The sequence below is a fragment of the Phyllostomus hastatus genome, unplaced genomic scaffold (genome assembly GCF_019186645.2).
Source record: "Phyllostomus hastatus isolate PE091 unplaced genomic scaffold, TTU_PhHast_1.1 phas_contig_65, whole genome shotgun sequence".
Classification (NCBI taxonomy): domain Eukaryota; kingdom Metazoa; phylum Chordata; class Mammalia; order Chiroptera; family Phyllostomidae; genus Phyllostomus; species Phyllostomus hastatus.
Window position 1 is genome coordinate 1,622,224 of NW_025333932.1, and position 25,171 is coordinate 1,647,394.

The 25,171-nt window shown below is 36.9% G+C and overlaps 1 protein-coding gene across 2 annotated transcripts in view; it reads left to right on the forward strand.

Annotated features, from left to right (window-relative positions):
- The first annotated feature begins 651 nt into the window (after positions 1-651).
- Positions 652-25,171, forward strand: part of PRKDC (protein kinase, DNA-activated, catalytic subunit) — a 199,660-nt gene continuing 175,140 nt past the window's right edge. The window contains exons 1-10 of one of the 2 annotated variants that reach the window (XM_045849401.1): positions 652-826; positions 2,329-2,405; positions 2,510-2,602; positions 4,191-4,265; positions 4,974-5,082; positions 5,468-5,580; positions 5,667-5,766; positions 16,080-16,135; positions 16,215-16,245; positions 17,004-17,161. In XM_045849401.1, coding sequence (XP_045705357.1) covers positions 673-826; positions 2,329-2,405; positions 2,510-2,602; positions 4,191-4,265; positions 4,974-5,082; positions 5,468-5,580; positions 5,667-5,766; positions 16,080-16,135; positions 16,215-16,245; positions 17,004-17,161 — 966 coding nt within the window. In that variant the 5' untranslated portion in view covers positions 652-672. The remainder of the gene's footprint in view (positions 827-2,328; positions 2,406-2,509; positions 2,603-4,190; positions 4,266-4,973; positions 5,083-5,467; positions 5,581-5,666; positions 5,767-16,079; positions 16,136-16,214; positions 16,246-17,003; positions 17,162-25,171) is intronic. The other variant, XM_045849402.1, reaches the window with a different exon arrangement.

Sequence of the window (25,171 nt, forward strand, 5' to 3'; positions counted from 1 at the left end):
CCACCAATCATAGAGGCACTCTCGCATAGCTCCGCCTATGGGAGGCTCCACTGCCCACCGAGAGGGGGGACTGAACGACCTTCGTTGGCTCTTCGCAGAAAGCCGACTCAGACCTCGCTCGGTACCCCCTTCCATTCAGATGGTCTGACCCAGTGTTGGACCGCTGTTTCGCGGGAAATCTGGGGAGTCCAACTGGACTCTGTTCTCTGCAGAGTAGATCTTGGCTGCAGCGCTGGCCAAGGTTAGAATAGTTCTTTATCACTTAAGCATTTTTACTTTTAAAGACAGTCCAAATGCACTTTCACTCTTTATCAAGGGACAAACTGTAGATCTCGGTCAGAGACATTAGCTTTTCTTTTTGTGCCTCTAGTAAGTCAACTCTAATTCACCAACTGTCCTCCCGGTCTATTTCCGGACCTCACACCGTTGGGTTTCTGTTTCTCTCTAAGCTTCGATGTATGGATGCTAAGTGCATTCTGTGCAATATGAATTCACAACCCTGACATAAATAAGCTCACGTCTAAGCGGGGTATTCCTATCAGGAAGACCATCCCGCGAAAGTATCACTGCCGCCGCGAGCTCCGCCCCCGTACCCGCGAGCCCCGCCTCCGTGCTGGCGAAATTTCCGGTCCGGGCAAGGCGGGCGCAGTATCCTGGTCCAGGCTGGGCGTCATGGCTGACTCTAGGTCTGGTGTGCAGGGTTCCCTGCTGCAGCTGCAAGAATTTTTGTCCACTGCGGACCGTTACAGCGCTGCGGTGGCCAGTCATCAGCTGATTCGGGGCCTGGGTCAGGAGTGCGTGCTAAGCACCAGCCCCGCGGTTCTGGGTGGGTATCCTACCGGATCCGTCGCGGTGGGACTGCGCCGAGGTCTGTGGCTTTTATAGGTTTAGAGTTGGACCAGAGTTTCAGCCCAGCGTTTTTCCAAGTGTTTCGAAGTCCAGACATTTGATTATGGGTCACCATAATTTCTGTGGCTGTGTATAAAAAGTGATTTGTCATACTTTTTTTAAAACACCAGAGGACAGATACCGTAGAACAACTTGGTGAAAATGCCCTAAATTTATCAACCATTGCTGTCCAAAATGGGAAAGAACGGGAGGAAGGCCAGATCACCTTAATCTGGCCTAAACTCACCAATTTCCGAATAGTTATAATTGCTGTTCCTACTTTTGAGAAACATTGCAGAAATATAACTGAAAAATCATGCTGTTCTTTTAACTTTTTAGCAATGCCTGGATGAAAACCTTTTCTCTTTGAGTAAAAGTTCCTCTTTTTGTACTTGTAAAATAGACTGCTAGAAAACCACAATATTCTGTTTTAAAAACAAAAGTATGCAGAACTTCTCCTGGTGTGTCCTCTTAATTAAAAGATAGGTGAGATTTTCTTCCTAGGGGTCCTTGCTGAATCTAGTGGAGAAATAATGTGAACAACACCTTAAACAAGATGGTACATAGTACCTATATATTGTCAAGGATATATTAATGGGGAAAAACTTAAAGACTAACAGAATTATGTAAATTCTTTCTAGCCTCAGTGTTTCTAAAGTAGGATTCTTTGTTGTACCTTTAGTAACTTGTTTATAATGCAGTTCTAAGTTTACTCTGAATATTCAATGTATGTCCTTTCACTTGAGAAATTATAGAGGAGTGTGTTAGTTTTCTATTGCTGCTGTTAAATTTAGTGGCTTAAAGTAACACAGGTTTGTAATATTACAGTTTTGTAATCAGAAGTCAACACAGGTTCTACCAAGTTAAAACCAAAGTATCAGGCAGGCTTTTGGGGGAGAATTCATTTTCTTTTTCATTTAGGGCTTTAGCAAAATTCAGGTCTTTGCAGTTGTAGAACGAGGTACCTTTTTTCTCCCTGACATTTCCTGCTTCTAGAAGCCACCCATGTTTTTTCTATCACAGGCCCCCATCCTCCATATTCAAAGCCAGTAGTACATAGGGGGTCAAGTAAACCTTAAACTTGGAATCTCTCCTGCTCTCCTGTGTTCCCAAGTCACTTCCTACCTCCACGGACAAGGACTCACTTATGTGATTACATGGGTAATCCAGGATAATCTCTCTATTTTAAAATCAGTTGATTAACAACCGTAATTCCATTTGCCTCTTAAAGTGAGCAGTTTTACAGGTATGAGGTACCCATGCATCCCTGTGGAACATCATCTAGAATTTCCTGTTTTTCTTCTCTAAACACAGCAACCATAGGGTAGCATATCATCACTTAAAAAGCTGAATTGAGAAACATGCATTTCCTTTAGGGTGAGTTTATAGATTGTTCCCCTGTAGCTGTGTTACCTTAAATTTTTTTTTTTTTTTGTACAGCATTGCAGACTTCCTTAGTTTTTTCCAAAGATTTCGGTTTGCTTGTATTCGTTCGGAAATCACTTAGCATTGATGAAGTAAGTTGAAAAATTTCATTTTGCTTTTCTTGTATATTCTGTTATGTTGGAGTGACTCTTTTTCTTATCCATATTTACTACAACGTGTATTTCTTTTATTATAGTTTCGTGATTGTCGAGAAGAAGTCCTAAAATTCTTATGTATTTTCTTAGAAAAAATTGGCCAGAAGATTATACCTTATTCTCTTGATATTAAGGTAAGGAGGAAAAAAACATCTCACGATATACCAACATTCATTTTATTCTATTTAAATTTATTTAATTTAATTTACTTATTTTTAGAGAGAGGGGAAGGGAGGGAGAAAGAGAGGGGGAGAAACATCAACGTGTGAGAGATACATCAATCAGTTGCTTCTTGCATGCCCCCAGCTGGGGACCTGGCCAGCAACCCAGGCATGTGCATTGATTGAGAATCAAACCACTGACTCTTTGGTTCTCAGGCCACCACTCAATCCCCTGTGCCACACCAGCCAGGGCTCATTTTAATCTATGGTGTAAATTAAACTTGGATTTTTATTTTCTTCCTTTCTCATGGGGGAGTTTATTTTTGCTTGATTGTGTTAGAAGTGAAGTGGGCTGTTTTATTTTTTATTTTTTTTATATTTAATAAGCCAAGGCACATGTCAAGAACTATTTTGATAACTTTTATAATTGGTTTGATAACTTTTTGCACAGAGCATTGATAATGCTTTTTATAAGAAGTTATAATAAGTTGGGTTTTTAAATTGTGGGAAGATTTTAGAACACTTTAAAAAATGACTTTAAAGAATTCTTCCTAAGAGTAAAATTCATATTTCCTATAGTTCCTGTGTTCTTTTTGACAACAGTCTGAAAGTTTGCATGTCTTGTACCTCCCATTTTCTTTAAATCTGCCTTCTGCAAGGTTTCCTCATAGCTTACTATGGAACTGGTAACCATAAATTAAGTTGTTTTTTCTTAGACTTATTTATACTTTTAACAAGTGCCACATCTTGAGGTAAGTTGTTTTTATTGGTCCCAAATTTGCTTCTAGTGTTTGATGCTAAGTTTTGATGAAGAAGCATGTATTCAATTTGAGGAATTTATAGAAAGTTACTTTATAAATTATAAGTAGCTTTAATATATAAAATGCTTTTAATGATAATTAGTCTTTTAAAATAGGTTTTGATTTTATTCTCTTTTGACTTCTAATCTTTCTTGATTGGAATCTTAATATTTAAAAATATTGTCTAAAGGGTAAGAGTAACATTTGTAGAATACTTCTACATAGTTTACAAAGTTCTTTAATATGCAGTTTGTCGTTTAATTTTTACCAAATCTCTCTTAAGTATTCTTCATCTCTCTAGTTTTACAAATGAGGTTTAGAAGTTAAGAAACCCACCCCAGTCTTGGAGCGAGGTTGCTGTAGTCCAAAGCTCCTGCTTCTTTCATTACACTCTGTTTCCTATAGAGCCCCAGACATTCTTCTCTGAATTGCTTTAGTTATCTTTTTTGTTCTTTGTTCTTTCTTTCTTGATCTGTGGCAACAAGTGCTGTGGGAAGTATATAAGGAGGAGTGATTTTTATTTTTCTTCTCTTTTTTTATCCTGCTGAGGTTTCCATTTGTATTGTGTTTTTTGTTTGTTGTTGATATTATTACCATTGCATATTACATCAATGTGTTTTCAGTAATCTTTAATCTGTATATTTATATACTGTGTATTATTTTAACGGCTAAATATTAAATTGTGTTATAAATTGATGTTGTTCCTCTCGGAGATATAGTTTTAAATCTTATTTTTTGATATTTTCCCTTTTAAAACCTAGAATACTTGTACCAGTGTTTATATAAAAGATAAAGCTGCTAAATGTAAAATTCCAGCCCTAGACCTTCTTATTAAGGTAATTTTATATTTGTAAGTGCATGCATTTTATATTAAACATGTAACTTAAAAAAAACTGAAAATTGGAGTTTTGGGGGGAGATATTGGAGAATAGGCTCAAAACACACTCATGTGTGCATAAGGTGCACATTTTGCAATCATCACTTAACAAGACCTTGATATTCTGTTCTCAGACTACTGGGTAGCAAAGGAAGTATTTGGGTTTTTGAAGGGAATGAAAGGGAAAAATAACTGAGAAATTTACTGCTCCTCTACTACTTTCATTATCCCTACTCTTAAAATTACTAAGAATTATCAGAATTCACCTCATGACATCTCTGAGTTTTTTCCTAAAACCTTCCCATGAGAATGGGTCTGTATGTTGTATTTAAGTGACCATTGGGACTCACTCCCACTCTCATCTCTCTTTTACATGGATCTTTTTGCATCTCTGTTTTGGAATTCCTTTGGGTCTGTTCTTAAGTGCCTCAAAGAGAATGGTTCCACTCGTGTTACTGGTTTCTTGAGAAAGTAAAAATAAGTTTATACCTTCTTCCCTTTTGAAACTCTCCTGTGCTCTTTTACCACCATCCTTACCCTCTACCTCCCAAATAATCTGGCTAATACAAGTCCTGAGAGACTAAACATAAATCCCCTAGAGACACATAATTCTGGAACTTTGCTATATGTGGACTTAGGTAGTTGATGCCTATTTGTATTCTTTTAGTTACTTCAGACTTTGAGAAGCTCTAGACTCATGGATGAATTTAGAGTTGGGGAATTATTTAGCAAATTCTACGGAGAAGTTGCATTGAAAACAAAAATACCAGATACAGGTGAGATGCATTAAAGTGTTATTTTAAAATATTTTAACAAGTTTACATTAAAAATTTTACATGTAAAACTTAGGTTTGTCTCTACCAGGGTATTTACATATATGTCAAAAACAGTGTGTGAAGACTTCTGCTTATAAAAATTTTAATCTTTACAACATGATTTCTTTAAATATAAATCTCATAATATGTGTCAAATGTTTAGTTTATAATACTAGATTTGCATAAAACTTATCAGGAAAGATTCTAGTACATAAAAGTAGATATTTTATATGTTTTGTTATTTTTAAACTAAACATCTTCTCATTTTCCGTCTCATACATTTTTGTTTATTCAACTTATTTTAATGTTATTTTAGACCTTTATTTATTTAAAATTTATTTTTCAGTTTTAGAAAAAATATATGAACTCCTAGGAGTATTAGGGGAAGTTCATCCTAGTGATATGATAAATCATTCGGAAAAACTGTTCCGGGCTTTTTTGGGTGAGCTTAAGACCCAGGTATGTAAACTTGATGATATTCTGCTTCCATATTTTTGGTTGTATTTTTGTCTTTTAATGGTAATTTCTTAAAACTTTCCTTTTAGATGACATCAACAGTAAGGGAGCCCAAACTACCTGTCGTGGCAGGTTGTCTGAAGGGACTGTCATCTCTTATGTGTAACTTCACTAAATCCATGGAAGAAGGTATTGCTTGACTTCACTTGATTATCTTTGTTTATTCAAAAATTATAGGTCCGAAATAAATTGCCCATTTATTTTTTAAACAGTTAAACCAATTTCTGATTCACATGCAGTTGTGAAAAATTATACAGAGAAATTCCATATGTTCTTCACCCAGTTTCAGCTAGTGATATAGTACATTCATAGCACAACAGAATATTGCCATTGATAAAACCTACAGACTTTATTCAGATTTCACTAGTTTTATGTGCACACATTTGTGTGTCTCTATTCATTTCTGTGCAGTTTTGTCCTGTGTAGTTTGTGTGTACCCCCAAAGTCAAGATGTTAAACAATCTATCACCGTAAGTTTCCTTCTTGCTAACCTTTTGTAGTCATATTCACCTCTTTTTCTCCTCCCTGCTATTGCCACTACAATTGATCTATCTCCATCTTAAGTTTTGTTATTTCAAGGCTATATGAATGGACTCATAATATGTAACTTTTCTTGGCTGGCTTATTCACTTAGCACAGTGTCTTCAAGGTTCATCCATGTTGTATGTGTGTCAGAATTTCCTTTTTAATGCTGAATAATAATTCAATTTTATGAATGTGTATACTCTATTTTGTTTATCCATTCATACATCAGAGGACACTTGTAAATACTGCAGCTGGAAAATAGGTGTGCAGTTTCTGTTGGAGTCCTGTTTGCATTTTGGGGGGTGCATACCCACAAGTTTGGATTGTTGGCTAATATGGTCATTCTGTATTTAATTTTCTGAGGAATTGTTGTACTATTTTCTACAAGAGTTGCCCTATTTTACATAGGCACTGGCAATGCACAGGGGTTCCAATTTCTCCATATCCTCACCAATGCTTGTTTGTTACTGCTTTTTGATAATATCTACAGCAGTGGGTGTGAAGTGCAGTCTCACTTTGGTTTTGATATTTATTTCCCTTATAATTAATTTTGAGTGTCTTTGCATTTGCTTATTAGCTATTTGTTTATTTTCTTTGGAGGAATAACTGTTCAAGTACTTTGCCTATTTTTCAGTTGGATCGTTTGAATTTCATTATTGAGTTGTAGGAGTTTATATTCTGGATATCAATTCCTTATCACATACATGATTTACAATTGTTTTCTCCCATTCCAGTGATCCTCAACCATCGTGCCATGGCAGACTGGTATACTGCAAGAATTTTTAAAACATGCAAAAGCTAACTATTTAGTAAGGGGCACTGACCTCTTTTCCTGTAGATTGTCTAATATGGGTTGGCCAAAAAAGATTGTTCATTTTTTTTTCATAAGATGGCCCTAGTAGCACTTAGTTGTCTTTAACTTCATTTGAAAAAAATTTTGTTAGATTGAATTGTGACAGCTGTCAATTGTGACAGCATGCATTAAAAAAAGTGAAAACTGATAAATTTTTGTGTAGCCAGTTTAATATTGAAGATGGAAAAAATAAGCAACACTTTCAGCATATTTCGCTTTATTATTTCAAGAAATGTAAAAACGCAACTGAAATGCAAGAAAAGATTTGTGCAGTGTATGGAGGTGCCATGACTGATTAAACATACCAAAAGTGGTTTGTGAAGTTTCATGCTGGAGATTTCTCGCTGGACAATGCTGCATGGTTGGGTAGACCAGTAGGAGTTGAGAGTGATCAAATTGAGACATTAATTGAAAACAGTAAATGTTATACCATGTGGAAGATAGCCACCATAAAATATCCAAATCAGTAAAGTTATTATGTGTCTTTTAGTTTATGGAAGAAACTAAATGAACTTTTTTAGCCAACCCATAAAAAACAGTGGCAATAGCCAACATAACAATAGCTGTGCAGTGCGAATGAATCAAAATTATACCTATTTTTTTTGTCAGGTTGGCAAAAATTATAATATCTTTTATGGTGTGCCACAGAATTTTAGTAGTTAATTTATGTGTGCCATGTGGTAAAAAAGGTTGAAAATTGCTGTCCCATTCTGTGGGTTGGTTACCTTTTCACTCTTGATTGTGTCCTTTGATGCACAAAAATTCTTTAGTTTGAAGTCCAGTTTATCTATTATTTTTCTTTTGTTGCCTGTATTTTGGGCATCATCTATGAAATCATTGCCAAATTACTGTTAAATTAGTTTTGTGCCATTGTGTGGGTCTGTTTCTGATTTCTGTTTTGTTGCCTTGGTCCATTATGTGTCTATGCCCCTGTCAGCACCACACTCTTTTGATATTAACTATATAATAAGCCTTAATGTCCGATACAAATTAAGTCCTCCCATCTTATTCTTTATCAGAGTCATTTCAGCATTTTCAGACCTTTGTTATTTCATGTCCATTTTCGCATAAGTTTGTATCTACAAAAAAACTGCTTGGGTTTTTGTAGTTGCTGTATTAATCTTGTACATTAATTTGGAGATAATTGACCTCTCTACTATGTTGAATTTTTTTAATCCCTGCACACAATATGTCCCTCCATTTGTTTAGATCTACTTTGATTTTTTTTTTTATCAGCATTTTCTAATTCTTAGGATCCTTGATTACCAGTATAAAATTCTGTTTACTATACCTTTCTTCCTATATATTACCCGTATTTTTTGGACCGTAAAGCTCACCTAGGTTTTAAGAGGAGGAAAATAGGAAAAAAAATTTTGAAGCAAAAAATGTGGTAAAATATTTAATAACATAAATAACATAATACTTCACCAATGTAAATGTAAAACTACATTCGGACTATAAGACACACCCCCGTTTCCTCCCAACTTGCAGGGGGAAGTGCATCTTATAGTCTGAAAAATACAGTAAGTTGTGTTCTACTAAAGTATCTCACAAAGGTTTAGAGGATAATCTAACTATGATAGTATTATAAGCATTATGAAATAAATTTCTTTTTTAAAGAATTTTTTGTTATTCAATCATAGTTGGCATACAATATTATACTGGTTTCAGGTATACAATGTAGTGATTAGGCATTTATATAACTTACAAAGTGATCACCTCAATAAGTCTAGTACCCATCTGACACCACACATAGTTATTACAATATTGACTATATTCCCAGTGCTGTGCTTTACATCCCTGTGACTAGTTTTATTTACGGCAATTTGCACATCTTAATCCCTTCCCCTTTAGACCTATTCCCCTAAACTCCCTTTCCATCTGGCATTCATTGAAGTATTCTTTGTATCTATGAGTTTCTGCTGTTTGTTTATTTTGTTTTTCTAATTCCTCATATAAGTTAAATCATATGCTATTTAACTTGCTCTGTCTGACTTATTTCACTTAGCATAATACCTTCTAGCTATGTCCATGTTGTTGCAGAAGCAAGATTTCATTTTTTTATGGCTGAGTAATAATTCCATTGTGTATAAGTCTCTTTTTTACCCATTTATCTATCAGTAGATACTTAGGTTACTTCCATATCTTGGCCATTGTAAATAATGCTGCAGCGCAAATAGTAATGCATATGTCTGTTCGGATTACTGTTCTGAGTTTCTTTAGATAAATACATAGAAGTGAAATTGTTGGGCCCTTCTTTGTCTCTTGTTATAGCCTTTGTTTTAAAGCACAGGTGGCAAACACAAGGCCCACAGGCCAAATCTGGCCCTCCACATTGTTTTATCCACTGACACCTTGTTTCTACCTGGCAGCAGCACTGAGCTCCTTGACCCTAGTTAAGGAGTAGTTACATTTATACAGTCCTAAATTACATTCGGCCCTTTGAGGGCAACCATGAGGCTGATGTGGCCCCCCATGAAAATGAGTTTGACACCCCTGTTTTAAAGTCTGATATAAGTTTTGCTTACCACAGCTTTTTTGTTTCTCTCTGCATGACATATCTATTTTCATCCCTTTACTTTCAGTCTATGTGTGTTTTTTGATCTGGAAGTGAGTTTCCAGCATATGTATAGGTCTTGTTTTTTCTCACTCATCCAGCCACCCTCTGTCTTTTGATAGGAACATTTAATCCATGAATATTAAAGGATTTAGTGATAGGTGTGTAGTTGTTGCTATTTTATTCTTCACATTTTTTATCTTTTTTCCCCCTTCTTCTTAAAGATGTCCCTTTAACATTTCTTATACTATTGATTTGGTGGTGGTGAACTTATTTAGCTTTTTCTTGTCTGAGAAGCTGTTTATCTATGCTTAGATTCTAAATGATAGCTTTGCTCTGTGTACAACAAACTTGGTTGTATATCCTTGCTTTTCATCACTTTGAATATATTGTGCCAGTCCCTTCTGGCCTGCAAAGTTTCTGTTGAGTAATCAGTTGACAGTCTTATGGGAGCTCCCTTGTAGGTAACTAACTGCCTTTCTTTTGCTGATTTTAAGATTTTTTTTTTTGCCTTTAAATTTTAGCATTTTAATTATGATTTGTCTACATGCAGTCCTCTGTGGGTTCATCTTGTTTGGAAGCACTCTGTGCTTCCTAGGCTTCTAGGTCACCTGGTTAGGGCAGTTTTCTGCCATTATTTCTTCAAATAAGTTTTTAATTCCTTGCTGTTTTTCTTCTCCTTCTGGTATCCCTGTGATTCCAGTGTTGTTATGCTTGATGTTTCCCAGAGGACCCTTAAACCACCCTCATTTTTTAAAGATTTTTTTTCCCTTTTGCTGTTCTGATTGGGAGTTTTCTGCCACCTTGTCTTCCAAATCTCTGATTCCATCCTCGATAGTATAGAGTCTATACCATCCAATCTACTATTGATCTCATCTAATGTATTCTTAATTTTTAAATTTTATTTATGTTTTGTATTTACTTCTACATTTTTTAATCTGTTAAAGTTCTCGTTCAGTTTCATTACACATATTTATAAAAAGTTTGAACTCTGCTTGTGTTAAATTGCTTGTTTCTATTTTATTTAGTTTTTTGGGGGGAGTTCTGTTCTGATCTTTCACTTAGGACATGATTCTTTGTCTCCTCATTTTGACTGCCATCCTGCATAGATCTGCTATATATCTCCTAGTCTTAGTAGATTGGCCTTATTTAGTAGGGGCCCAGTCTCCTTAGTTACTTGAGCTGAGTGCTCCACATGCATCCCTTGTGTGGCTTGTGTGCACCCTCTTGTTGCAATTGAGCCTTGGTTTCTGTGACACCTAAGTGGGAGGGATTAACCTTCAAGCTGATTGGCTGAGCACTAGCTGTGACTACAGTGGAGAAGCTGTTGTACAGGGACTGACCCCAAAGAGCAAGATTTGCTTTAGCTAGGCTTTGGTGCCTGAAGGGGCTCTGGTATCTGCTGAGTCTGCCCTTTGGGTTTGTTGTTTCTGGAGGTAGTTGTGTGGTGCTCTGGTATGGTCTGAAGTGATCACTGGATGTGTTAGTTCTGGGTCTCTTATGAAGAAGGGCTCTGGTGCAGGTTGACGTCAGCCTCTGCCTTTGCTCTGCCTGGGGCCACCTGGTATGAGCTACGAAGTGATCTGTAGATGGTTGTTGCTTCTGCTACTCTTGGAGCAGCCTGGATGAAGTTAAGCTGTGATTCGAGGCCACTGCTGCTAGTTTCAGGTTTGGAGCTACTTAGCAAGAGGTACATGGCATGCTGAGGCTAGATGTTACTTGTTTGGGGCTTGTGAACCTTTGAGAGATTTTAGAAAAATCCTCAGTATGAGCCAAGAGATATGGGAAAGCAACTGGAAATGGCTTTAGTGGGCCTGCAAGTTGGTGAGTCAGGTCTCTGAATCATCAAGGTGGGGTGAACAGTGTTAGCCAAGATGACAGAAACTCAGGTATGGGAGGGCTCAGCAAAGGAATAATGGCTTCTGCCATCACTTCTACCTGGGAAATAGCTGCCCCTCCAGCCCTTACTCTGCAGCCACAATTTATTTCCTCCCCATTTGTCCATCGTGCTTTTCAAGCTGCTGCTCCAGCCCCAGAGGTTAGAATGAGTGAGTCTATCAGCAATTAAATTCATGCATGGGCCTTTTAAAAGTAATGGGCCCTTTAAGAATAATGCCACCCTGACTGGTGTAGCTCAATGGGTTGAATGTCATCCTGCAAACTGAAAGGTCTCTGGTTTGATTCCTGATCAGGGCACATGCCTGAGCTGGGGGCTAGGTCCCCAGTGGGGCATATAAAAGGCAACCAATTGATGTTTCTTTCACATACCAATGCTTTTCTCCCTCCCTTTCTCTCTCCCTTCCCCTCTCTCTCTTAAGAAAAATAAAAGCCTGGGACACTCTACTTTATGTGTCACTCAGCCACTAGTTTTTATAGCCATAAGTTATGGGGACTTCTCTTTCTTGTACTGGTGTCCTGGGATAGGGAGCCGATGTGGGCTGGATCCCTTGCTCCTTAGAGGGAACCTCTGCAGCTGAGATATCCCTCCTGATTTTTAATTGGCACTAGTCACTAGTGACTAGTGGGTGTGCACAATCAGCATCTCCACCCTTCCTACTAAGTCTTGACATGGCTTTTTTTGTATTCTTAGTTATAGGACTTATGTTCAGCTAGTCTTCAGGTGGGTGTTCTGTAGTTTAGTTGTAATTTTGATGTAGCTATGAGAGAAGGTGAGCACAGCGTTTACCTACCCCACCAACTGAACTGGAGTCAAAATTCATTTCTTTTCTAAAATCAAGTAAAACTTTTAAACCTAAAAGATTCTTTTAAAAAAAAACTCTTGTATGCCCTTTTTTATCATTTTTGTTCAAGTAATTTCCATATTTTTCTACCTCCAGTATGTGTTTGCTTTCATTAGGTTGAAACTGCCTATATCCAATTACTTTTAACCTGTAAAAATAGAAATTTCATACTTTTTGACCTAACATTTCTACTCACTCCTTCTTTATTGCTTCTTACCAAGAATATTGGACTAGCTCTATGTGATTTCCCTTCCTTTTCCTCTCTCTCATATCTCACATATCCTCTTGCCAGCTTCTTACTCCATTAAGTTCTTGCTCAAATTTCACTCATTTTATAAAGCGTTTATGATTCTGCTGAGGTGAGTGACTTTTTATGGCTTCTATATTTCCCTTTGTTACAGCAGTTACTATAATATATTTTTAATTTACCAGATTGTGTGTTTATTCCTATCACTTGAAACTGCTGTCAGGTAATATTGATCATTTGTCTGTGTTTACTTGGCATATTAATTGACATTTGGTGAAGTAACTGTCTTAAGATAGGTAGTAATATCTCTGATTTATATATTAGAAAGCTAGAACCAAGACAAGTTAACTAACTTTTCCAAAGTAACACAATTAGCATGGTAGGAAGAATGATGGCTCCTGAGGTCCTCATTCTAATCCCCAGAACCCGTGAATATGTTAGGCCACTTACAAATGGGAATCAAGGTTGCAGGTGGAATTTAGGTTACTGATCAGCTGACCTTGAAATGAGATTATCCATGTGGGTTTAATGCGATCACAAGTGTCCTTAAACGTGGAAGGAGGAGGCAGAAACGTCAATGTCACAATGATGCAATGTGAGAAAGACTCAATCAGCCATTGCCCATTTTGAAGATGAAAGGATCAAGGAATGTGAGTGGCCTCCAGAAGCTAGAAAAGACAGCTGCTATAGCCCCTAGAAAAGAACAGAGCTCTGCTGACATCTTAATTTAGCTCAGTGAGACTTATTTCAGGTTTCTCACCTCCAAAACTGTATGGTAATGAGTTTGTATTATTTCTAGACACTGAATTTGTGACAATTATGTCATAACAGCCATAGGAAACTAATATAATAAGTGGCAAGACTGGGATTTAAGTATTGTTCTGTGGCTAATATTTATAGTTTTTCTGTAATGCCATGATTATGCAGCTTCAAGCACTAAATACTAATACTAAAACATTCACTTACATGGTATGTATTTCCTGGGTGCCTTCTATTTAAAGCAGGAGTATCTAATCTGTGACCCACAGGCCACATGCAGCCCAGGATGGCTATGTATGTGGCCCAACACAAAATTGTAAATTTATTTAAACCCTTATGTGATTTTTTTTGTGATTATGTATCACAATGTATTTAGTGTGGGGTCTAAGACAACTCTTCTTCTTCCAATGTGGCCCAGAGATGCCAAAAGATTGGACACTTCTGATGTAAAGAGTAATGAATTAGGTGTTGGATTCCTCCAGAGTTACCAAGTTTTTGCAATCATGAGCTCAGCTTAATGGAGGAGACAGGCAATAAACAGATGGACAAACTGTTAGAGAATTCAAGGTTCGGTTATGCAAACAAGTTGGGTGCAGTAAGTTGGAATATTGGTGTATGGAGAGATGGAGGATGCATGTGTCCAGTTCTTCCTGAGGAGGTAACAAGAAGCTAAGTCCTGCAAGATGGCAAGGAGCCAGCTGGGGAAGAGCTGGGAAGAGTATTCAAGGCAGAGTGACCAGCAAGTAAGCAGGCCGCAAGCCTGGCTAGCATGTGGTGGTCAGAGAGGCTCAAGGGAGCTAGAGTATCTGGAGCTTAGCAGCACACAGAGAAGGCCTGGGGTGACATTGGGCAGGATGTGGAGCCAGTGTGTGATGAGCTTCTGAGTTGTGGTTTTATTCCAAATGGAATAGAAAACCATGGGTTTTTAAAATAAAGAATGTGTATGGGCCAATTGTTATTTTGTAGTGGTCTGCTTGACTGCTGTTGGGTGTGAGAGATATATTGGTGTAGAATTGAGAGACTTTGCTCTTGAGTGTGGGAGTAAGCAACTGAAGTCTGTGCACTGATTTTTAAGCTGGGTGGGATGGGAGAGGACCAGATATCAGGCAGAAACCTGGAAGCTAAGGAACATCCAAGCTTAAATTGCATGTGTAAGACTGGAGCTTGCGGGAGAAATTAGGCTTTAAGATACAAATACGAAGTCTTCAGCATGGAGATAATACATAAAGCTATGAGTGTGAGCAAGATTAGCTAGAGAGCAAGTGCAAAGACACTAAGCTAAGGATATAAGGAGAAAGTTGGGAGGATGGAGTGTGTTACTGCCTTGCTCTGGGAGGGGTCTGAGTACAGAGACCAGAGTGACAGAGTGTGTCTAGCTCAACAAGGGCAGCTTCACTTGAGCATGCCTGTAGAGGAAGTGGTTCATTAGAAGGGAGACGTGGACACTGGGGAGTGTGCAGTGGGAGGCAGAGCCTGGGAGAAGGCATGAAGGCTAGGAAGGTGTTCATTTCCACCACTGAGCCATCAGGCCCTAGAATCCCTGGGCCTCACTGTGTTCACAAATTCACTCATTCCAGACCAACTGTGCACTGACTAGTGTGCCTTGTGTCTGCATACCTGTGTTTACACGCTTGTGTTTACACTGTCACTTTCTATGAAGTGACCTTTTCCCCAACTAGTACCTATCCTTTTAGGCCTAGCTCAGGTGCTACTTTGTCTCTTTCCTTGTATTGAATGCCAGAGTAGCTTTTTGGTATCTATTTCATGGCAGTATCCTCCAAACATGCTTATGTCTCTTATGTTAAGCTCTCTCTGACCCCTTCTCCCTCTGTCGCATCTAGGCCGAGTTTTCAAATATATCAATCCTGGCAATCAAAGCAAACAATTCTTGAATCTTTGCTATTTGCAATTCACTGTTAACAAGAGGAGAGAACTCAGTGATGCATAAAGTGTGATTTCTGGACAGCAGCAGTGACTACGGGTGGGAGAGAGTTAGTAGTAATTGTGATGTCTGTCAGGCCAAAAAAGAGCCTCAGATTATAGTTGGTTATCTATCTTATCTTCCCTTTTAGGTAATAAGTGTACCAAGGTCAAAGATCATATTTTCATTATTGTAATTGCCATGATTATTTGGTGTACACTATGTGTAGAATAAATGCTTGGAAGCAGTGGAAGAACAATGTGTTTGGCCTTGTTTAATCCTCCATAAAACTCTAAAGAAGGTATATAGTACCCCTTTTTACAGATGAGAAAACTGAGGCTCTGAGAGATTATCTAACAGAGTTTGTAAGTGATGAGTTGAAAAATAAACTTATGTCACCCTGGCTGGCGTAGCTCAGTGAATTGAGCGTGGGCTGCGAACCAAAGCATCACAGGTTCCATTCCCAGTCAGGGCACATGCCTGAGTTGTAGGCCACGGCCCCCCGCAACCACACATTGATGTTCTCTCTCTCTCTCTTTCTCCCTCCCTTCCCTCTCTAAAAATAAATAAATAAAATCTTAAAAAAAATAAATTTATGTCTTTATTCCAGATTTTTTGCCACTTTACTGAAGTAATAACTATGTAGCAGTGATAACTTGCAGCTCTCTAGATGAATTGAATGAGAGAAGATATTACTCCTAAATTTACAAGAGACAGTAGGGTTAATGTAGTTGTCAGGCTGTCTGAAATAAAGTTGTTAGTTGTAAAGTCATTTGTGAGGTTTGTCAGATAATAGTATTACGATTCGTAACAGAGGCTTCTTTTTGTTTTTCCCCCAGAGCCCCAGACTTCAAGGGAGATTTTTGATTTTGCATTAAAGGCAATTCATCCTCAGGTGGGATTAATATTCTGATTCTTTTACAGTTGAGACTAATGATTGTCAAACATTGATGTAATTTTTTTTTTTTAAATAGATTGATCTGAAGAGATATGCGGTGCCCTTAGGTAAGATTCTATATTTATTTTTTTTTAAAGATTTTATTTATTTATTTTTAGAAAGGGGGGAAGGGAGGGAGAAACACCAATGTGTGCTTGCCTCTCGTACACCCCCCCAGTGGGACCTGGCCTGCAACCCAGGCATGTGCCCTGACTGGGAATCCAACCAGTGACCCTTTGGTTTGCAGGCTGGCACTCAACCCACTGAGCCACACCAGCCAGGGCAAATTCTATATTTAATAAGGTAGAATATTTCAGGTTATTAAATGAATGCCTTTGGTAAACTTTTACTTAAACTACAAATGAAAGTAAATGAGGCTCTAGGGCTGATGCCTGGATGGCTTGACTCTCAGGCCGACGTGAAATAAAGCTGTTGATTTAACAAAAAGAAAGAAAGAGTGATAACATCTGTGATACTTCACATGAAACTATTTACAGGGAGGCTTTTAAGACTTTGTTTTTAGTGCACAAATTTTAGTTGAGATAGATCTAGATTTCATGATTTTAAAAAAAGTTACTTTAGAGTATATTTTAGGGGATCCAGGTGGCTTGCTCCTGTTTCTGACCTTTGTTTTGGGGATCATTGGCCAAATCATGGGCCTGTTAATTCAAATGGAGGATGGAGGCAGGATCCCTAGGTCATTATAGTGTAGTGATACTGGATCTTCATGAACACAGTTAATTTTGACATATACTGAAGCTTAGTTAAGTTCTTTATTGTGCCTTTTGTGGTCCTATTTTAAATAAAATGATTTTTGTATTTGCAGCTGGCTTATGCTTATTTACCCTTCATGCATCTCAATTTAGCACCTGCCTTCTGGACAACTATGTTTCTATATTTGAAGTACTGTCAAAGTGGTGTAGCCATACAAACATAGAATTGAAAAAAGCTGCACATTCAGCTCTGGAATCTTTTTTGAAACAGGTACTAAAATGTAACTTACATTTAAAAAATTTTTTATGCGAAAAATTAAATTCCAGTCTTGTACATGCACATTTGATAAATAAATACAAGTTTATTCATTAGCTTTGTAGTATTTTAACAAAAAAAGCTTGGTCATTGATGAACAACATAAATAACATCAGGACTGAAAGAAAGATAGGAGGATACCAGATCTGATCCATACCTCAGAGCCCAGATTCTTCAAAAGTGGCAATGAGGAGCAAGAAGGAAACAATGGCTCTGATGTCAGGACTTCTTTGAGCCTGGGGAGCCAAGTGGGGTTGAGGAAACACATCTCCTGGGAGATGAGGGTCAGTTATCATATTAGGATAAGTTGCTTGTGTTTCTGTTACTTCAAGAACAAGGAGACCCCATTTACTTTTGGGTGTTTTTCATCTGGATAGAATGTGGTTGCAGAATTTGAGCCTTCAAGTTTGGAAACGTGTCTCAGTTGGCTAAGGAGAATGTGCTTGTGACTGTGGTTCTGAACATCTAAAGGTGTCTGGAAATACCTGCTGTTCAGGCTGTGTTATGAAATTAAACTTCTTAGGTTGGCTTTAAAGGAAAATATTAAAAAGTCACAATAAAACTTTTTTTTTGGATCACTGTTTAAGTGGTAGTTAAATTCATAAGCTAGTTAATGAAAAATAATTTGAACTATGGCACAGATAGTATTCCATTGTAGGGACATATCATGGTTTATAGACATTTGATGGTTTCCAGTTTGGGGCTATTTGAAATAAAATCACTAAGAACATTTGTGACCAATTATTTTTGTGGACATATATTTTCATTTCTCTGGAGTAAAAATCTAGAAGTGGAATTGTTGTGTCACATGGTAAATATATATTAAACTTTATAAGAAACTACTGAACTCTTCTTCAGATGGGTTGCTTCATTGTACCTTCCAACCAACAATGCTTGACAGTTACAGTCATCCCACATTCTTATCAACATCTGGTTCTATTGGTAGTTTTTAGTCCTTTTTATGGGTTTAAATGTTAACCAAATATGGCTTTAACAGTTGTGGTGACAGTTGATAATGATCTTTTTTTTGCTGTGGTTATTAGCCATACTTGCATCTTGCTTTGTGAAGTATTCATTCAGATACTTTGCTCATCTTAAAATTTGGTTGTATGTATTTTTATTAATGAATTCTAAGAGTGCTCTGCATAATTTGAATATAAGTCCTTTTCTGAAAATATTGCAAATAGATTTTCTTCTGGCTTGCTGTTTTATTGTCTTAAAAATTTTTTTTATTGAGGTATATTGGTTAAGAACATTTTGTAAATTTCAGATGTATACCATTATAATTTGATATCTGTGTATTCTCTTGTGTGCTCACCACCAAAAGTCTAATTTCCATTCCCTAGCATATGAACATGAATATATGATCCCCTTTACCCATTTCACCCTCCTCCTAATCCTCTTCCTCTGTGGTAACGCCCCAGAGGCGTTATTCTGTTGTCAGTATTTCAGTTTTTGTTTGTTTGTTTTCATTTCACATATGAGTAAAATCATTGTTTTTTGTTCTTTCTCTTTGACTTATTTCACTTAGCATAATACCTTCAGGATCTATCCATTTTGTCACAAGTGGCAAGATTTCATTTTTTTATGGCAGAGTAGTATTTCATTGTATATAAATATACCACACCTTTTCCCATTTATCTGTCAGTGGACCCTTAGATTGTTTTCATAACTTGGCCATTGTGAATAGTGCTGTAATGAACATGGGGTGCATATATCTTTTCAAGTGGGAGTTTTCATATTTGACAGATAAATATGTAGAAGAGGAATTGAAGAATCATATGGTAATTCCTAATTTTTTGAGGAACCTTCATATTGTTTTCTACAGTGGCTGTTACCAGTTTACATTCTTACCATCAGTGTACGAGTGTCCCCCCTTTCTCCATATCCCCTCCAACATCTGTTGTTTGTCTTTTTGATAATAGCCATTCTGGCAGGTGTGAGATGTCATCTCATTGTGGTTTTGATTTTTATTTCCCAGGTAACAAATGATATCGAACATCTTTTCATGTGGTTGTTGTCTTTCTTAGAAAAATGTCTATTTAGATCTTCTGCCTTTTTTTAAATAGGGTTGTTAGTTTCCTTGTTGAGTTGTATTAGTTCTTTATATATTTTGGATATTAACTCCTCATGAGAAATATCATTTGCAAATATATTCTCCCATTGGTTTGGTTGCATTTTTGTTTTGCTGATGGTTTTTGTTGCTGTGCGGAAGCTTTTTAGTTTGATGTAATCCCATTTGTTTAATTTGTATTCTCTTACCTTTGGAGCCAAAGTCACAAAAACCCCACTGAGACTGATGTCCAAAGTTTAGTACCTATGTTTTCTATGTGTCTTATTGTTTCAGGTCTTACATTCAAGTCTTTAGTTCATTTTGAGTCAATTTTTTCTGTATGGTTAGTAACCTGCCTTAGTTTTATTGTTTTGCATGTATCTGTCTAGTTATCTCAACTCTGCTTATTGAAGAGACTCTGTTGTATGTTTTTGACTCCTTCATCATAGATTAGTTGCCCATATATGCCATATATGTGTAGGTTTATTTCTGGGATCTCAATTTTGTTCCATTGGTCTGTGTAGCTTTCTTTCTGCAAATACCATACTGTTTTGATTACTTTATCTTTGTAGTATACTTTGAAGTCAGGGAGTGTAGTACCTCTATTGTTCTTTTTTCTAAGGATTGCTTTGGCTATTCAGAGTCTTTTTTTGTTTCCATTCAAATTTTAGATTTTTTGTTCTACTTCTGTGAATAATGTCATTGGGATTTTGGTAAGAATTGCATTGAATCTGTAGATGGCTTTAGGAAATATGGGGCATTTTAACAATGTTAATTCTTCCAGTCAGTGAACATGGAGTGTCTTTCCATTTCTCTGTGAATTCTCCCATTTTCAACAGTGTCTTGTAGTTTTCAATGTACAGGTCTTTCACCTTTGTTTATTCCTAGGAACTTTATATTTTTGTTCCAATTGTAAATGGAAAGTGTTTTTCATTTCTCTGTTTGATAGTTCATTGTTAGTATATAGAAACACAGCATATTTTGTATATTAGTGTTGTGTTTACTGCATTTATTACTTCTAAGTTTTTTTGGTTGAGTGTTTTGGGGTATTATAAAGAAAACCCTTAATTTCATATAGCAAGTTAACTATCTACTAAATTTATATATAGTACACTTGTGTCATCTGTAAATAGTAACAGTTTTACTTCTCTCTTTCCAATTTGTATACCTTTTATTTCTTGTCCTGGCTAAGACTTCAAGTAGTCCTAAAACTAGGGACTTTTATCCAACTGTGTTGAATAAAAGTGGCAAGAATGGGCATCCTTTTCTTTCTTCTCATCTTAGAGAAAAAGCTTTCAATTTTTCAATATTGGGTATGTTAGCTGTGAGTTTGTGATATATAGTCTTTTTTTGTTATGTTGAACTACTTTCCTTTTATACCCACTTAATTGAGAGGTGGGTTTTTTTAAATCAAACATGGATGTTGTAGCTTGTCAAATGGGTGTTGTAAATGCATCTATATTGAGCCAATCATAAGGTATTCTTCATTTTGTTAATGTGGTGTATCACATTGATTTGCTGATGATGAGCCATTCTGTATCCCTGGAATGAATCCCACTTGATTGTGGTGTATGATCCTATTAATGTAGTGTTGTATTTGATTTGCTAGTATTTTATTGAGGATTTCTGCATCTGTGCTCATCAGAGATATTGGCCTATAATTACTTTATTCATGTTGACCTTGCCTGGTTTTAGTAATAGGGTAATATTGCCTCATGAAAAGAGGAAGCATTTTCTCCTCTTCAGTGTTTTAGAACCGTTTGAGAAAGATAGGTATTAAATCTTCTTTGAATTTTTTTGGTGGAATTTACCAGTGAAGCTATCTGGTTCTGGACTTTAGTTCTTTAGGAGCTTTTAGATTATTATTTAAATTGCCTTACTAGCGATCAGTTTATTCAGATTATTTATTTCTTCATGATTCAGTCTAGGAAGGTTGTATGATTCTAAGAATTTGTGTATTTCTTCTAGGTTGTTTAATTTGGTGACGTATAGCATTTTATACCATTCTTTTGTGGTGCTTTGTCTTTTTGTGGTTCTTCAACTGAAACTTTGCTCTCATTTCTAATTTTATTTATTTGAGTCTCTTTTTCCTTTAGTGAATCTAGCTAAGGATTTGTCGATGTTTATTTTTGCAGAGAACCATCTCTTGGTTTCATTAATCTTTTCCATTGTCTTTTCAGTTTCTATTTTATTTATTTCCACCTTGATTTTTATTTCTTTTTCTTTTTTCTTTTTCTTTTTATTTATTTCCACCTTATTTTTAGTTCTTCTATTGACATTGAACTTCATTTGTTCACCTTTTTCTAGGTCTGTAAGCTACAGTGTTAAATTGGTTGAGATTTTTCTTACTTCTTGAGGTAGGCCTATGTTGCTATAAATTTCTCTCTTACCACTTTGCTGTATCCCAAAGATTTGGGTATGTCATATCTTTGTTTTCATTTGTATCTGTGTCTTAATTTCTTTTTTTTATTTCTTTATTGACTCAATAGTTGTTCAGTAGCATGTTGTTTAATGACCTATTTGTGATTTTTGAATCTTCTTACGGTTGACTTCCCATTTCATACCACTGTGGTCAAAAAAGATACTTGATATGATTTCAGTGTTAAATTTGTTGAGACTGTTGTACCCCAACATATGGGCCCAACAATATCATTACATTGTTCCATGTGAGCTTGAGAACAATGTGTATTTTATTGTTCTAGAATGGAAATTTTGTACATACTTATTAAGTCCATCCACTTTAAAGTGTAATTTAATGCTGATATTTCTTTAATTGACTTTCTGTTTGGATGATCTGTCTATTGGTGCAAGTGGGGTATTAAAATCTTCCATTATTATGTTGCTGTTTTTTCTTCCTTTAGGTCTGTTAATAATGTTATATTTTGGTGCTTCTATGTTGGGAGTGTATATGTTAGTAAATGTTACATCATCTTGATGGATTGTCTACTTTTCATTTTTAAATGTTCATCTTTTTCTATTTTTACCACTTTTTATCTTGAAATCATTTTATCTAAGTATAGCTATCCCCACATATCTCTGAATGCTATTTGCTTGGAGTATTCATCTTCCACCCCTTCACTTCGAGCCTGCTTGTCTTTGGAGCTGAGATGGGTCTCTTGAAGGCAGCATATAGTTGAGTCTTATATTTAAAATCCATGCAATTACTTTTCACCTTTTAATTGGTGAATTCAGTCAATTTAAATTTAGGGTGATTATTGATATATGAAGACTTACTACTGCCATTTTATATTTTGTTTTCTGATTGCTTCATATCTCCATTGTTTGTTTTGTGTGTCTGTGTCCTGTTTTAGTTTCATGGTTTTCTATAATGTTTTTCTTCATTTCCTCTTTTTTAGTGTTTTATGTCTAAATTCTGCATTATTGTTTTGTGATTACCATAAGGTTTCTTCCCCCCTATTTTATTTATTTAGTTATTATATTTTATTGATTATGCTGTTACAGTTGTCCTAGTTTTTCCCCTTTGCACTACCCCCCCCCCACTCCCTCAGTCAATCTCCCCACCATTGTTCATGTCCATGGGTCATGTGTATAAGTTCTTTGGCTACTCCATTTCCTGTGCTGTACTTTACATCCCCATGGCTATTCTGTAACCACCAATTTGTACTTCTTAATACCCCCACCTTTCATCCATTCCCCCACAACCAGCTCCCCTCTGACAGTCATCAAAGCGCTCTCTATATCCATGATTCTGTCCCTGTTCTTCTTGTTTGGTTGGTTTGTTTTAGATTCAATTATTGATAGACATGTATTTATTGCCATTTTATTCTTCATCTGAGGCCTGTCCAAAAGATATCCAGCCATGTAATATGAAAAATGAAAACATTTATTGAAGAAGATACAAGATACAAAAAACATTGTACATAGGACAGTGATGCCTCAGTCCCCTTCAAAGTAGGCACCTTGGGACCTCACACAGTTCTCCCGGTTGCCATCAGATGCCTTGTCATATCTTCCTGAATCTCATCCCTTTCAAAGATGATTTTAGTTTTGGGAAAAGCCAGAGGTCACAGGGTGCCAAATCTGGGCTGTAGGGGGGTTGACTCATCTGGTGATTCGATGTTTCACAAAAAACTCTGCACGTGATGATGGCATGAGTGGATGCGTTGTTGTGATGGAGCTGCCGGTTACCAGTTGCCCATAGCTGTGGCCTTCTGATTCATCTGAATAGTTTCTGTGGAGGAATATTCAAGCTTAACACAAAATTTTGTGCAAATTCATTGCTTTCCTCCAGTCATTTTGAATGTGATGGCCACACAATACACATGCTCACAATACACATGCTGCAATACACATGCAGTGGTGTCTACCGCCCTCATTGACTAGTACAGTGAAGTTGTCACTGTTCACATACGCATAGTCCAGTCCACTCTACTTGTAGCTTGGCTGCCAGGTTACATCAATGTTGCACAAACCTTTCTTGTTACATTAACAATGATTGGACTTTTTCCCGACAGACCTCATAGTTTTGATCTTTTTCTTTAAAAGGTCCCTTTAGCATTTCATGTAATAATGGTTGGATGATGATGAACTCCTTTAGTTTTTTCTTATCCGGGAAAAAACTTATCTAGAAGTTCTTTACCTCTAGAATGTTTCATTTTTATTTATAGTTTCAATGACTTTAATAAAGTTCAACTTCTGTTCATTTATTTTATTCCTGAGCTTATGAACTGCCTTTCTGAGTGTTCTCATATGTCATTGAGTTTCTTCAAGATTGCTATTTTGAATTCTCTTATCATTTAGAACACAATCTTCCATGACTTTGAGTTTGGTTTCTGAAGAATTTCATTTTTTTTCCCTCTGGTTACCTCGGTTGTGCATGGTGCTGAATGGTTTGTTCTTCTGCCAGCACATTAGCAGTAGTGAACACTTATTTAGGTACAATCTTGATTTTGAAAATTCAATATATGATAATATAGGTCTTTCTTTTGTTTTCCAGTAGAGAGTGCAATAGTGCAAGTTTTGTTTTGTTTTTTTCTTTCACCTGAGCTGCTTATGCCTCCCAGCTCTCGTAGGAGGGACATCGCTGTGACTGTAGGAGTTGTTGCCTGGGTGACTGGTGTGGTGGGTGCCCTCACTGTATTCAGGTCACCTGTGTCTCAAGGAACCACCAAGTGCAGGGATGTGGCAAATGAGGGGGGACTCTGTTCATGAAGTAATCATGCCTGGTTAGCTGGTTCCTGGCAGCTAGCACTGTTGCACTGTGTGTGGGAGTCTAGAGACATGTCTCTGCTGCTGCTACCAGTCCTTCTGGTAGTGGAAGCATCACTGAACTTGGAATAGGGAGCCAGATTCTCGGTGCCAACACTGCTGCTGCCTCTCTTACCCTCCATTGCAGTCCTTATGAGGGTCCAGACCCTGTCTCCTCTACTCCTCTGTTCCCAATGGGCTACAGGTTCAAACGTGGTATACAGATAATTGCAAATATGGGCGTCATCCCTGTCCTTCTTTAGCCTGTCTCCTGTACATGTTAAAATATGTCCACCTTCTGATGTACTGATGTGTGGATCTCTTAGATGACCTAATGTGTTGAGCAGAGGGATGTTTATTGGATTATAGATGCTTGACTAGTTGTGGATTTAAGGAGAGGTAAGAAGAGGTGGTCTTCCACTGCCATGGTGCTTGCCTTTTCATTTTCTTAATAGTATCTTCCAAAGAACAGAAGTTTAAAAAGTTTGATTAAGTATAGTTTACCAATTTTCCAACTAGTTCCTCCTTTCTATACACTGTGTAAGAAATATTTGTTTATCCCATGGGTGCACACAGATTTTCTTTTTTTTTTTCCTTCAAGAAGTTTTATAGTTTATAGTTTTCAGCATTTACATTTAGGTCTGTAATCTATTTTGAATCATTTTTGTGTATGGTGTAGAGTAATGGTTGGAGATTTTTTTCCC